The sequence below is a fragment of the Ammodytes marinus genome (genome assembly GCF_949987685.1).
Source record: "Ammodytes marinus genome assembly, chromosome: 6".
In the NCBI taxonomy this organism is placed as follows: domain Eukaryota; kingdom Metazoa; phylum Chordata; class Actinopteri; order Uranoscopiformes; family Ammodytidae; genus Ammodytes; species Ammodytes marinus.
The window spans coordinates 30,086,236-30,098,708 of NC_137235.1; the positions used below are offsets into that span (position 1 = coordinate 30,086,236).

Consider the following 12,473-nt stretch of genomic DNA (forward strand, 5'->3'; position numbering starts at 1 on the left):
TGTACCCATTTAAAACAAATTCAGATGCCATGACAGAGTTTTTTCTGATAAACAAGAAAAACCTGGAGGACATTATACAACACCTGAACTCCTCCTCCTGTTGCCTTGACATTCTGCCCACAGGCTTCTTTAAAACTGTTTTTAGCTGTATGGCCTCAGATGTCCTAGAAATTGTCAATATGTCCCTTCGCACTGGTGTATTCCCACAGGCCCTGAAAACAGCTGTCATCAAGCCACTCCTAAAAAAGAAAAATCTAGATACATCACTCATGAACAATTATAGGCCGATATCCAACCTACCATTTTTAAGCAAGATCATTGAAAAAGCTGTTCATCATCAGCTAAATAACTACTTAGCAATGAATAACTGCTTTGATGTCTTTCAGTCAGGTTTTCGACAACACCACAGCACTGAGACTGCTCTGGTTAAGGTCCTCAATGACATCCACTTAAACACAGACAGTGGCAAAAGCTCTGTATTAGTTTTATTGGATCTCAGTGCTGCGTTCGACACAGTTGACCACAGCATATTGCTAGATCGACTTGCAAACTGGGTTGGACTTTCTGGAACTGTGCTAAACTGGTTTGAATCATACTTAAAGGAAAGAGACTACTATGTGTCAATAGGCAATTTCACATCCGAGCGAACAAATATTACATGCGGGGTCCCCCAAGGTTCCATTCTTGGGCCTCTTCTGTTTAACATATACATGCTACCGCTAGCTCAGATTATGAACAAAAACAAATTATGCTACCATAATTATGCAGACGACACACAAATTTACATAACCATATCACCAGGAGACTATGGTCCGATTCAAGCACTAAGTAAATGCATTGAACAAATCAATGACTGGATGTGCCAAAACTTTCTTCAATTAAACAGCGACAAAACTGAAGTAATTGTCTTTGGTGCCAGGGATGAACAATCAAAAGTCAGCGCACAGCTTAAATCTGTTATGTTAGAAAGCACACACCAAGCTAGAAATCTTGGAGTAGTGATAGATTCCGACTTGAATTTCAAAAAACACATTAAATCAATTACTAAGTCAGCCTACTACCACCTTAAAAATATATCGAGAATTAAAGGGCTAATATCTCAGCAGGACTTAGAAAAACTTGTCCATGCATTTATTTTTAGTAGACTTGACTACTGTAATAGTGTCTTTGCAGGCCTTCCTAAAAAATCAATCAGACAGCTTCAGCTAATTCAGAACGCTGCTGCTCGAGTCCTCACTAGGACCAAAAAAGTAGATCACATTACCCCAGTTCTTAGGTCTTTACACTGGCTTCCTGTCACTCAAAGAATTGATTTTAAAATATCGATGATGGTCTACAAAGACTTAAATGGTTTAGGGCCAAAATACATTACTGATCTGCTGATACGTTATGAGCCGCCCAGAGCCCTTAGGTCGTCTGGGACAGGTCTTTTAAAAGTCCCCAGAGCTAGGACTAAACAGGGAGAGGCGGCATTCAGCGTTTATGCGCCCAATGTCTGGAACGGACTGCCAGAGAGTCTGAGGTCCGCTGAGACTCTCAGCTCTTTTAAATCGGGTCTCAAAACGTTCTTGTTTCCCTTTTAACCTGTAATTTTTTTTTTTTTTTTGGTAAAATGTTTTAATTCTTTTATTTAAATGTTGTATTTTTATCCATGTTTTAAATTTGTTCATTTTTTTTTTTGTATTTGTATTCTTTATTTGATTTTAACCCTGTGAAGCACCTTGAGTGGCCCTGTGCCTGAAATGTGCTCTATAAATAAAATTGCCTTGCCTTGCCTTGCCTTATCTTCTTTTTACTTTCTATTCTATTTTATACATACTGTTTTATATTGCACAGAAAATTAGTATTTAGAATTTATCTTGTGTAAATATTGTTTATCTTATTTAACTCTATATATTTTTTATTTTATCGTTCCAACTGCACTGTGGGCCAGAGTTAAACGCCATTTTGATTCTGATGTATGTCTTATAAGAACTGACAATCAAAGACTTTGACCTGTGCAGCTGTCTGACGGTGTTATTGTCTCCCTCTCTGCAGAATCGTCTTCAGGAGAGCATGAAACTCTTCTCATCAATCTGCAACAACGTTTTCTTCCGCAGCACGTCCATGGTGAGGCCTCCATCAGCTCCCCACTTCCTCGGCAACACAGACAAAAACATTCATTTCAAAAGAATCGTGTAGTAGAGAGTCAGAGAGTTCCCTTTTGGTAACGTTAAGGAAATAAGGTCTCCCTAAGTCACACTAACTGACACCTTAAAAGACAAAGTATTCATATATATTCAGTATGCTGTCTCATGGGAGCCTGTTAGTGGAGGAATAAGATATATCTGCTCTTTTTTTTTCTTCCCCTGGCTGATATTTTAGACAATCTGAATCAAAGCTGACAGAGTGTGTTTGAAGTACCATCATTTACCACATCAACCAAAGCATTCCCTCTTACTTTTTCTTCATCACAAAAAATTATACAAAAAATGTACACTAAAATTGATATAAAGGTCTACATCCATGCTCGCAGCTATAAGGCTGTTTTTATGGTACAGTGAGGCTTTGAGCTACATTCTGACTTCAGCAAGGCTAACACACTCAGTTGTATAGCATAGTAACAAACCATAACATGACTTTACAACAACGGAGTGTAATTTAAAGACTACATATAGAGAATCATCAGGGGGTTAGTAACTTATGCTTCCATGGTAGGTAAACAATGCTACTGCATTACAGGGACTACGAGCATATTTCTACATCAGGTACGTCATGAAATGTACACTGCGCATGACGGCTACCGTCCCATTAGTCTCGCAAAGCCAGACCAAACTACAGCATGCGGAGGAATTCTACCCATGATATTGCCCTGCGCCAATGAGCAGCTTTCATAGGAATGAATGGGCGCCATGTTTTAATCCGCCGTCCTTTTATAATAGGTCTATGCACTGCATTACAGGGACTATATCTAAATGCATGCATGTCATTATAGTTTAACATGACTATAAAACATTATAACAACATTTATAGGTCAGAAAATATGAAATAGCATAATAGGTGCTCTCTAGGCACAGTGTCACAGAGCAGCTAGCATCGTGGACTCCTCTTCTTTCTGCCTAATCGACTGTGTTGCTACCTCTGCCAGAATGCCTATGGGAGGTTATAACATAACTCATGTCATGACACAGAAAAACTATCTTTTTTTTGGTCTTTTTCATCTCATAGCAATATTTTTGAATTTGACCTACAGATTGTTTAATTCTGAGTATAAACGGTGTCCTTGATAGTTTAATTATCCAGCACTTATCCTGAGATGTGGACAGTCGAGTAGCTCTAGCTTTATCTGAAAGTCACCAGACAAAAGGTGGAGACAACAGGGGGACGGAGCACATGGATGAGTGGAGGAGATGAAGAACTCTTTGTAGCCCTCCATTTGTTCTCTATGACATCATGAGACAGGAATAACACTAATGTGTTTTTCAAATGCTGTTCCCAATCACACACACAAACAGGATCCAGCCTCAGCCCTTTGTCTGCGGGGGTCGTCTGTCACTTGTAATTAAACAGATAAGTTGTAATTAGGCTGAGCTCTGGCTAGGTGACATTTTCCCACTCACTCGTCTTTTTCCCATTCTTGTTTCCGCTAAATTATGACATTAAAACAATTGGCGACGAGCTTGTTCAATTCGTCTCACTTAGCTTGCATTTAAAGACCACTTAACATTCACAAGGCACTACACCGTTAACTCTTTTCCACTGCGCCCACTGCTTTTAACAACGCTGTATGGAAAGACAACCGATCAAAGGCACTTTGTTAATATCAATTTAACTCAATGTTTCACTTTCCATACATTAAGATCATGAACATAGGTCATTTATGGACAGTGTGTGCTCAACAAACTCACGAACGATATTGACCAATCAGAGACACTGATAATCCCACAGAAAGTACCAGTATCTTCTTGTTTTAAGAAATGATTCTATTTGTAACCGTAAAGCTTTTTTCTATCCAAAGGCTTCATTACAGCCAAATAGGCAATTAAATATCCGAGTGTGACGTGTTTATGTATAGGCTTGTGTGTGTGGGCCTGCACGTTAACATGGCTAACAGGCTCATTAAACAAAAGTGTTTCATGATACCCTTTTTAACGTGGGAGGGGGAAATTTGTAACCTCCACCTCAATTAACTCGTAACTCGTGTGTGGTCAGTGATAATTACACACCTGGTTGGTAATCTGTATCTTGTTCATTGAAAAGCTGCTCTATTTCATCCCTCGTTATTATCAGGGGCTCTTCTTTTTTTTTTTCCTTGGGCGTGTTTTTTTTAAAATCTTTAAAAAAAAAATCAAAACTGAGAAGTTTGTTGTAGTTTTAATTGGTTGACTACAAAGCCAGAAGAACCTATGTCACCCTTGCCCCGCGCTGGTATCAACACAGCTATTGATTTTCACATGTTGCATATACTGTACATACACCCATAAAGAGTGATTTTGTGTGTGTGTGTGTGTGTGTGTGTGTGTGTGTGTGTGTGTGTGTGTGTGTGTGTGTGTGTGTGTGTGTGTTTTTATTTCAGATTTTATTCATGAACAAGATAGACCTTTTTCAAGACAAGATTTTACACTCTGGGCGACATCTGCGGTTATACCTACCACAGTTTAAAGGTAAGACTGAGTCACTTTTTTTGTGTCCTGCACATAAAAGTGAAATACTATTGACAGACATGGACATAACTTCTAACATATACAACTGTACTCTGTGGCCATTTTATTACGTACACCTCTAAAAAACAAATGAAATTCGATAAAAAAAACTTGGACATACTGTACATTCCATCTGTACAAAGATAATAAGCTTCAGTTTTGACACTGTCAGAGGTCACATGTTTATTATGGTTGTACATTGGTGTAGAACTGGACTGTATCAAGATGTGTTTCTAATGCTTGCCCAAACATATGTCTATATAATCCAGTCTGCCTCAATGCATGCATAGGCCTACTACCTCATAAAGTGACCAGTGGGTGTGAATTGAAGGGAAAAAAGGATTATTTCCTTAAAGTCTGCTCAAATTCTTTAATATCATAAATTCAGAAGAAGTCATCAGAATAGGACATTGTACTAAACGGTGTATGGAAGTATGGAAATCATGACATAATAAACATAATTAAATTAACTCAATTTTCCTCCTGTGGGTGTTTTTTATAGCTGATCATACAAAAGAAAGGTTATAAATACAGTGCATGTTTCCACCTCCCTGATTCAGAGGTGTCCATGTAAAAAGTCCCAGTTAAAGATTCCACTGTTTCCAACATCCACGAAAGCCACAGGGTATCTTGGCTTTTTATTTATTTATTTTTTTTTTTTAAAGTAAATTGCAATTTCAGCCACGAAAAATACCCACATTTATCTAAAAAAGTGCGCAGTTCGGGGATATTAAACACAAGGAAAGGCTGATTATAGGCTTTCAGTCTCCCACACAAGGCGGACACTCACACACACAGCTCAGCATCCCTCCCCCCCCACCCACACGCCTCGGTAGGCTCAATGGGGGCTGCCTACTCTCTGCCCTGATGCAAATGTCAATATAAATGCTAAAACTCTTGGGATTGGGGTCGGCCAGCAGAGTACATGTCTATTTCACGCTGACCTCAGATCCGATTGAGTCATCTAATACAGTAGCTGCCAACCTTCTTTATGAGATGTCACCCCCCATATTTATTTAAGAGTGGATATTGTTACAACATATTTTAATGCTCAGGGTTTGCATCCATATTGCTATATATTGGAGTGGCTTGCTTTAAGTAACAGAGGTGGACCGTAACCCAGTAGGCCAGCATTCAATCAAGTACCGTGTGTAGTTGGGGGCCGCACAACAGTGTATCTCTTATTAAACGTTAAACACTATTTCATTTAATTAACTATTCAAGTGATATATTGTTTCACAAAATAACAAGCAGTAGAGCAAACAGATTTCTGTAGCAGGAATGTGTTTTCTCTCTCCCGTTAATCATCTCAATACCCTCAGGAGGTGCTTGACCATCAGGTTGGGAACCACTGGACTAGACTAGATAACTGGAGATAAAGTAGCTCAAACTAGCTGTTCACACATCGATACATCGGCTTTTAACAAACTAATAGAAGTTCTTTACATAGAGTAGGATGGCATTTTATTGATAGTCTAATACTCCTATACTAAATGCAGTTCCTTAACTCGTAATGAAGTATGTTTACGAGGGCTTGGCGCAAAAGGGGCGTAAGTGACATATTTGGCGAAAAGGACTTTTATATATCATTTTAAGGTCTTGATAAGTTCTATCAAATGGTAAAAGAATAACGTCACTATATTTTACTTTTTGAAATAAAGGCTGAAAACGTAAAGGCCCAAGTGAAAACCACCAATTGAGTTTGGAGTAAAATAGGCGTAAGTGCACTGAGTTTGGCGCACAAAAGGCGTAAGTGCATAAGAAAATAGGCTAAAAGAGCTGACAATATGGAGGGATTGCAGAAAAGACCAACATTTATACTACAGAAAAAGTGTTATCGAATATGTTTGGAGAATTTGATATACCCACTAATGATGGAGAGAATATGGACATTTGAATAAACAATTTATTTTAGTTTTTTTTTATATATATTTTTTTCTTTCTTTCTTTTTTTTTAAATATGAATTCTTTGAAGCCTAATCTCTGTTAAAATAGAGATTACTTCCATAAGCTTTTTCTTTATTAAATAATTACCATCAATAATGCGCCAAGCCCTGTGTTGGTCGTTTTACTAAAGGTAAAGTAGCCTATCTGAATACTTCTTCCACCGCTGCTTATGAACACTCGATAGCGTCACTTGGGAGATAGGGGCCGACTCAAGGACAAGGCGTGTTTATTCAGGCTTTATAGCACAATTCAGACACAAGGCAATTCAAAGCACTTTACATGGGCGTAAAATACATCAAGATTAGACATTATAAATTGCGTTGAAGAACAAATACAGGCAGACAAATGACCCGAAACATTTGATTTTCTCGTGCACTGATGGCGGTTTTTAAATACGCCCCTCATCTTGTCTTTCAGGCGCAGACTGCGACGTGGATTCGGCCGCCCGTTTCATCGCCGCCACCTTCATCTCGCTCAACGCCGCGCCCAGCAAACTCATCTACCACCACTTCACCACGGCAACCGACACCTCCAACATCCAGGTGGTCTTCCAGGTCGTCATGGACACCATCATCAAAGAGAACTTGGAGGCTGTGTCACTCCTGTAAAGACCCTTCACTGTGGGGACACAGTCGGCACGGCCCACCTCTGGATGTCTCTAGGTTTTAGAAAGACTTAAGTAGCACACACAAAAAGAATGCTCCGTATCGCGCTGCTTTGAAAAACTGTTTTAAAAAAGCATTGGAAGGAGGAGGACCAATTGGCTGATCTTCTGACTGCCTCGGGCATGAGACTTAAACGATAACTTTTGAAACATTGAGAGTAATGGGCATTTATCATTTTTGTACTGTGCTGTGAAATCACATGAAACACATGCTGTGTATTTGCCTGTGTGTGTGTGTGTGTGTGTGTGCGTGCGTGCGTGTGTAGGACACAGGGTGTGTGATTTACTGTTTGTCCGTTATTTCCCCGCCAAAGGTTTTACTCACGCGTACCATCATTCCTTTCCGCTCATCCATCACTTTGGATCCACTGTGCACCTATCCTGTGCGTCACACACCCTCCTAATGAGGCAGTGATCTCTCTGTAAAAGCACCCCCCCACACACCCCTCCGCTTGTGTTTACTCCTCCTTGTGAAATGGCACACTATGCTCATTTTAATCTGTGCCTCCACTCTTTCCCCTGACTCTTACCAATATGCAATGATGAAAAAGTTGATATGAGTAGAGGAACATCCCTAAAGCATCCAAATGGGTTCAATTTCCTTCCTTTCATAATTATTGTTCCCATATCTGACACACACACACACACACACACACACACACACACAAAAAGTGATTTGTGTGGCATTAACTCTGCTGTGGGCTGACTGCTTTGAAGGCTTCCCCGAGCGACTGACTCTTGTTCTATGACACTAGCTCCTCTCTGGATCGGGTAATAAACTCGATATGGCAATGACTGCTGCGTTGTGATATGGATATTGAAGGTGAAAGAAAAGAGAGGAACACACTCTTAAGTGCCTTATATGATGAAGTGTTTTTGCTGTTGTGTACATTCCATGTACATTTATGTGTATTTTTTTTTTTGCATTTTCACAATATTTTGTTACTGTGTCAAATAGACCATGTTATCAGACGGTCAGCGTTTGGTCTGTACTTTGTGTTGTCCTGCAGTGCAAAAATAAATGTGATGGGCTGAAGAACTTACTTCAACATGTTTCATTTTTCTTTTTATTTATTTTTTCAAAGTGTAATTGGATAGAAGTGCATGGATATTAAGTAACAAATTGATGCGATGCTGAATCTAATTGTTTCCTTTTCATCTTTCACTAGGCTATATTGCTATATTTTGATGACACATTTGAGACACACTGCGGGTTATCATTGTTTGTTCATTTTAATAGATAAAATAAATAAAAGTACTTTACAGGAAACCTGTTCTGCAGTCAACTTTCTGGACGTTTAATACATTGTGACAACAGCGGGAGTGAGGAGGTAAACAGTACGTATGGCAAGTCAAGATGGCATCAACGAACATCTCTGGCATTGATTCATTTTCTTTATATATTTTTCTTTTCTATGCAACCAAAGCAAAACTGAACAATGTTTGTTTTTAGTTTTTTTTTTAATAAGAGAACATTCAGAGTCTGCAGCGGTCCATCATCGACTATAATCGGGGTTTTTCCTCTGCACCATAACACCCCAACCCTCCAAACACACATCCACCGCATTCATTCGTTTCTTCCAGAGAAGCGCTCCCGGTGGAGGACCATGCGATTGTCTCCGCGGGTCCGACCGGGACTCATGCGGACAGGCAGTCCAGGGAGTCCAGGGTGAGGAAGACGTCCGCCTTGCACTGGAAGGTGCCCGTCCCGTCCTTCATCAGCTCGCAGCTTTTCAGGTTTGGAGTGATGTCCTTTACGCAGATGGCCTGCAGGAAAGGTGATGTGTAATGTAAATGTAAGGTTAACAATTTCAAACAGCTTGGCGATTCTGTAAATCTTTTCTACCATTATTATATGTCTATGTGCAATCAACATTCTCCTCAAACTGACTTTATAGAGACCAAAAACCAAATTATTAGGACTATCTCGTTTTGCATTTTCTAACGGCAGGCTATTGCCGCAGTAAAATACAAATTCCTGCCGTAATTTCCTATATCTTTGGCTTTGTATGTCTGTGTTGTCTCCAGGTAATCAATTGAAATTCAGTAAATGTCTTTAACTAGTCACTGACCGCTTTGTCACCATCTTTTATTCTATTGGCAGTGCATTATCAGGCAGCGCTCACCGGTGTGTGCGTTTACTCAAAAGTTGTTAAACTATTGTCGAACATTTAGATCTGTTATTACATTCTTTTTAAAGTTTATCAAATGTTTGAATAACATCTGTTCACTTCAAATATTTTTAAATGGGCCTATTGAAGATATAACTGTATCTATGTGTTCTAAACCCATTTTTACGCGCGTCTCGACTTCGTGTTATGCCTGGGGTTGTTTATTTTTTTCCGAGTCTTTATTAAACAAAAGTTTTTAAAAAAGCGTTGTCAAATCTTTGACTCAACTCCGTTCACTTTAAATATTTCATTTCCTACCTAAAATATAGAAGCTATTAATGTGGCTCTTAGTGCTGATAGTAAAAGCCATTTTTACGCGCGTTTCGTCCTTATCTTATTAGGTTTTCATTGTAGTTGAAAAATATATATCTGAAACAGGTAGAACATTTTGAGTTTTTTATCGGTACTAACCATGCTTTTGAGGATGGAGATCTGCCTGTTAGTCTCTGGCACCACGCTGTTCCCCGCCGTCTCCCCGCTCTCCAGCAGCGTCTCTTCGGACTCGGACCTTCGGACGTACGGCGACCTCCTTATACCGGACAGCAGACCGGAGGCTCGACCCACCGAGTAGTAACTAGGCCCGGTCGACTGCTTGTACCAGGCTTCGACTGGATGGCAGGAGATGAGCAGAGACACTCCGACGCACACCACGGCAAACCTGACTGACCTCTCCATGTCTTCAACTGTCTTTGATACTTTTTACGCAGATGAAAACGGCGTTGTTGTTTTTCGTCTGTTCTTGGTTAGAAAGCGACTTTGTGTTTTGCTGGGTCTTGGAAAACTTTTGGGTGCTTATATAGGCTGGCTGGGCGACGTTGTCGTTACCCAGGACGTTCCTCAAATCAAAATTGTGGTGGGCGGATGATCACATGCACGCACGTGTGTGTGCGTGTGGGGATGAGGGGGTTGGAGATGGATGGATATGGATTGGGACGTCAGATCTTCTCTGACGCTTGTAGAGGTGAAAGTGAAATGGATTAACATAAGTGGACCAGGGTAGACACTGAGGTAAGAGGTCTGAACTCAAAGATGGTAGCGAGTAAGTTATTGAAGGGGGACCTTTGTGGTTAATCAATTTGACATACTAATTGTTCACCCATTAAATTGGGTCAGTGTTTTTACCAACTACATGCAAAAGAAAGGTAAACTACAACACAAAATCAATGTCAGTGCTTTTATAAATCTCTTTTGTGTGAGTTGAAATTAGGAGAACAAAATAAGCAAGCAGATCAACAAACATGAGTGAATAATCGACTGATCCAAAATGTTCCAACAGCTTTCTACAGGGAAGGGATTAAGAATCAGTCTGACTTCAAAGTGGAGCTCGGAGGAATCAATAAAGAACCTTTCCCCGATTGATTTGTTGACCTCACTGGTCATGCGTCCATGAACTCCAGTGCAGCGCGTAATCAGCACATCAGCAGGAGAACAAGAAAGACGGATGTTTCTCCATTTCAATAATAACAAAAAGAGGTACAACATGTGTAACCATGTTTCCTTTCCATTAAACAGGGTTAGAAGGGCTCTGGATGACGGAAAATGTCCATTAAATGTATAGAAACGGATAAGAGGGACAGCTGACTTGAACAAATGAAAATACACAAAGAAAGATGACACTATACTGAGAGCAATGTTAGGAATTAAGGCAATTCATGTTTTATTTATTATTGAGCACTAGCAGCAGCAATGACATACAAAAGTAAAAAAAATACAAATAAATCATTTCTAATCTATGAAGAATGTGTTTGTGCACAGGGACGTCATGTCGATCAATCAGTAAAAGTACCATCAGAGTCCATTGTAGAGTGGTCTGCAGTGTGGCTCCAGTTTGTCCTCCAAGACGTAGTCAGGTCCACAGACCCAGGGGTCCCCCGTCTCCCACTGCCACTTCTGCAGGCTCTGCCTCAGGCTCTCCAGCACGGCGCTGTGGGACGGGTCTAATACCAGGTTCCTCGTTTCCAGTGGGTCCGTCCTGTGATGGGGAAGCATTTGTCACAATTGAAACAATCATGAGCAGACTCGAATGGAGCAGGTCTTTCAAAGGAAACCTCTTCTGAAAAATCAACCAACTCCAAACACTCAGAAAATAATCTCGGAACCGCGTCTTCAGGTTCCATATCGTCTAGAAAATGATAGCATGTAAAGCTTAACAGTTTTCTAATGAAGGTCTGTTTCAAAGTGCCCTCCATGCTGCCAGGAATCGAATAATGGGTTGGAAAAAAATGGAATCCCGGTAAAGGGTTTTCTTCTCAGCCGAGCTAAGGGTGTAAGGGCAGGGTGTCATATTGTATCATATTGTATGGAATGTAAAGCCCACTGAGGCAAATGTATATTTGTGATATTGGGCTAAACAAATAAAACTGATTTGATTTAATTTGGAGTACTAAATGACATTATTTATTTAGTTTGTTGGCCTTAAAAGGTACAACCCAAAAAACCTTACAGGAGGAGTTGACCCCATCAGTCTCCTCGATAGCAGCTAAAGCTCTGAATGGTCCAGAGAAAACCTCAAGCCCTAAAACATGAATGATGCAATCTATCCTAACGTGACTGTGATGAAAGATTGTGGTTGACAATCAGGTTGGATTAACAAGACAAAGCCTTTCAAAGCTGGTTTACAATTTGAACATTATGCAAAAAGTTCCAATGCAGAGATGATTGCTCTGTCGAACGTGTAACCCCTCCCAACAGTGAGTCACGTGGTCCTAGAGTACTTCTGTACATCACTGCAGCAAAGGGAGAGGATTGTCAGGAGGAGAATAGTTACTCTTTAAATCAAAAGGTTGTTGTCTTTGGGGGCTTTAAGTGTCCTTATGACAGGAACTCAAATTTATATTCATAGTCCTACTGTGCTTTATCATATAAATGTTGAATTACAATCATTTAATAGGAAATATTATGTATGGGGCTGATAATATTAGAATCTGTCATCCCATTGACTGTAAGTAACATTCACAACACAGAAAGGGATGCTTTTGCTTTCTGGAGTGCCGTCTTTTTTTCCTGACT

General features: G+C 40.0%; 3 protein-coding genes across 3 annotated transcripts in view; 1 reads left to right on the forward strand and 2 right to left on the reverse strand.

The window, feature by feature from the left end:
- gnav1 (guanine nucleotide binding protein (G protein) alpha v1) overlaps nt 1-8,336 on the forward strand; it is a 29,983-nt gene extending 21,647 nt beyond the window's left edge. The window contains exons 7-9 of the mRNA XM_080029634.1: nt 2,038-2,109; nt 4,556-4,643; nt 7,047-8,336. Of these exons, the coding sequence (XP_079885760.1) occupies nt 2,038-2,109; nt 4,556-4,643; nt 7,047-7,237 (351 nt within the window). The 3' untranslated portion in view covers nt 7,238-8,336. The remainder of the gene's footprint in view (nt 1-2,037; nt 2,110-4,555; nt 4,644-7,046) is intronic.
- Nucleotides 8,337-8,482: 146 nt separating this feature from the next.
- On the reverse strand, nt 8,483-10,216 carry npb (neuropeptide B). Its single transcript, XM_080029635.1, has 2 exons — nt 9,876-10,216; nt 8,483-9,060 (listed from the first exon to the last, which is right to left on the reverse strand). Exons 1-2 carry the CDS (start codon nt 10,137-10,139, stop codon nt 8,932-8,934), a joined length of 393 nt encoding a protein of 130 aa, XP_079885761.1. The 5' UTR covers nt 10,140-10,216; the 3' UTR covers nt 8,483-8,931.
- A 923-nt stretch (nt 10,217-11,139) lies between these two features.
- The window catches only part of sgsh (N-sulfoglucosamine sulfohydrolase (sulfamidase)), a 5,434-nt gene continuing 4,100 nt past the window's right edge, over nt 11,140-12,473 (reverse strand). The window contains exon 8 of the mRNA XM_080029384.1: nt 11,140-11,436. Coding sequence (XP_079885510.1) covers nt 11,253-11,436 — 184 coding nt within the window. The 3' untranslated portion in view covers nt 11,140-11,252. The remainder of the gene's footprint in view (nt 11,437-12,473) is intronic.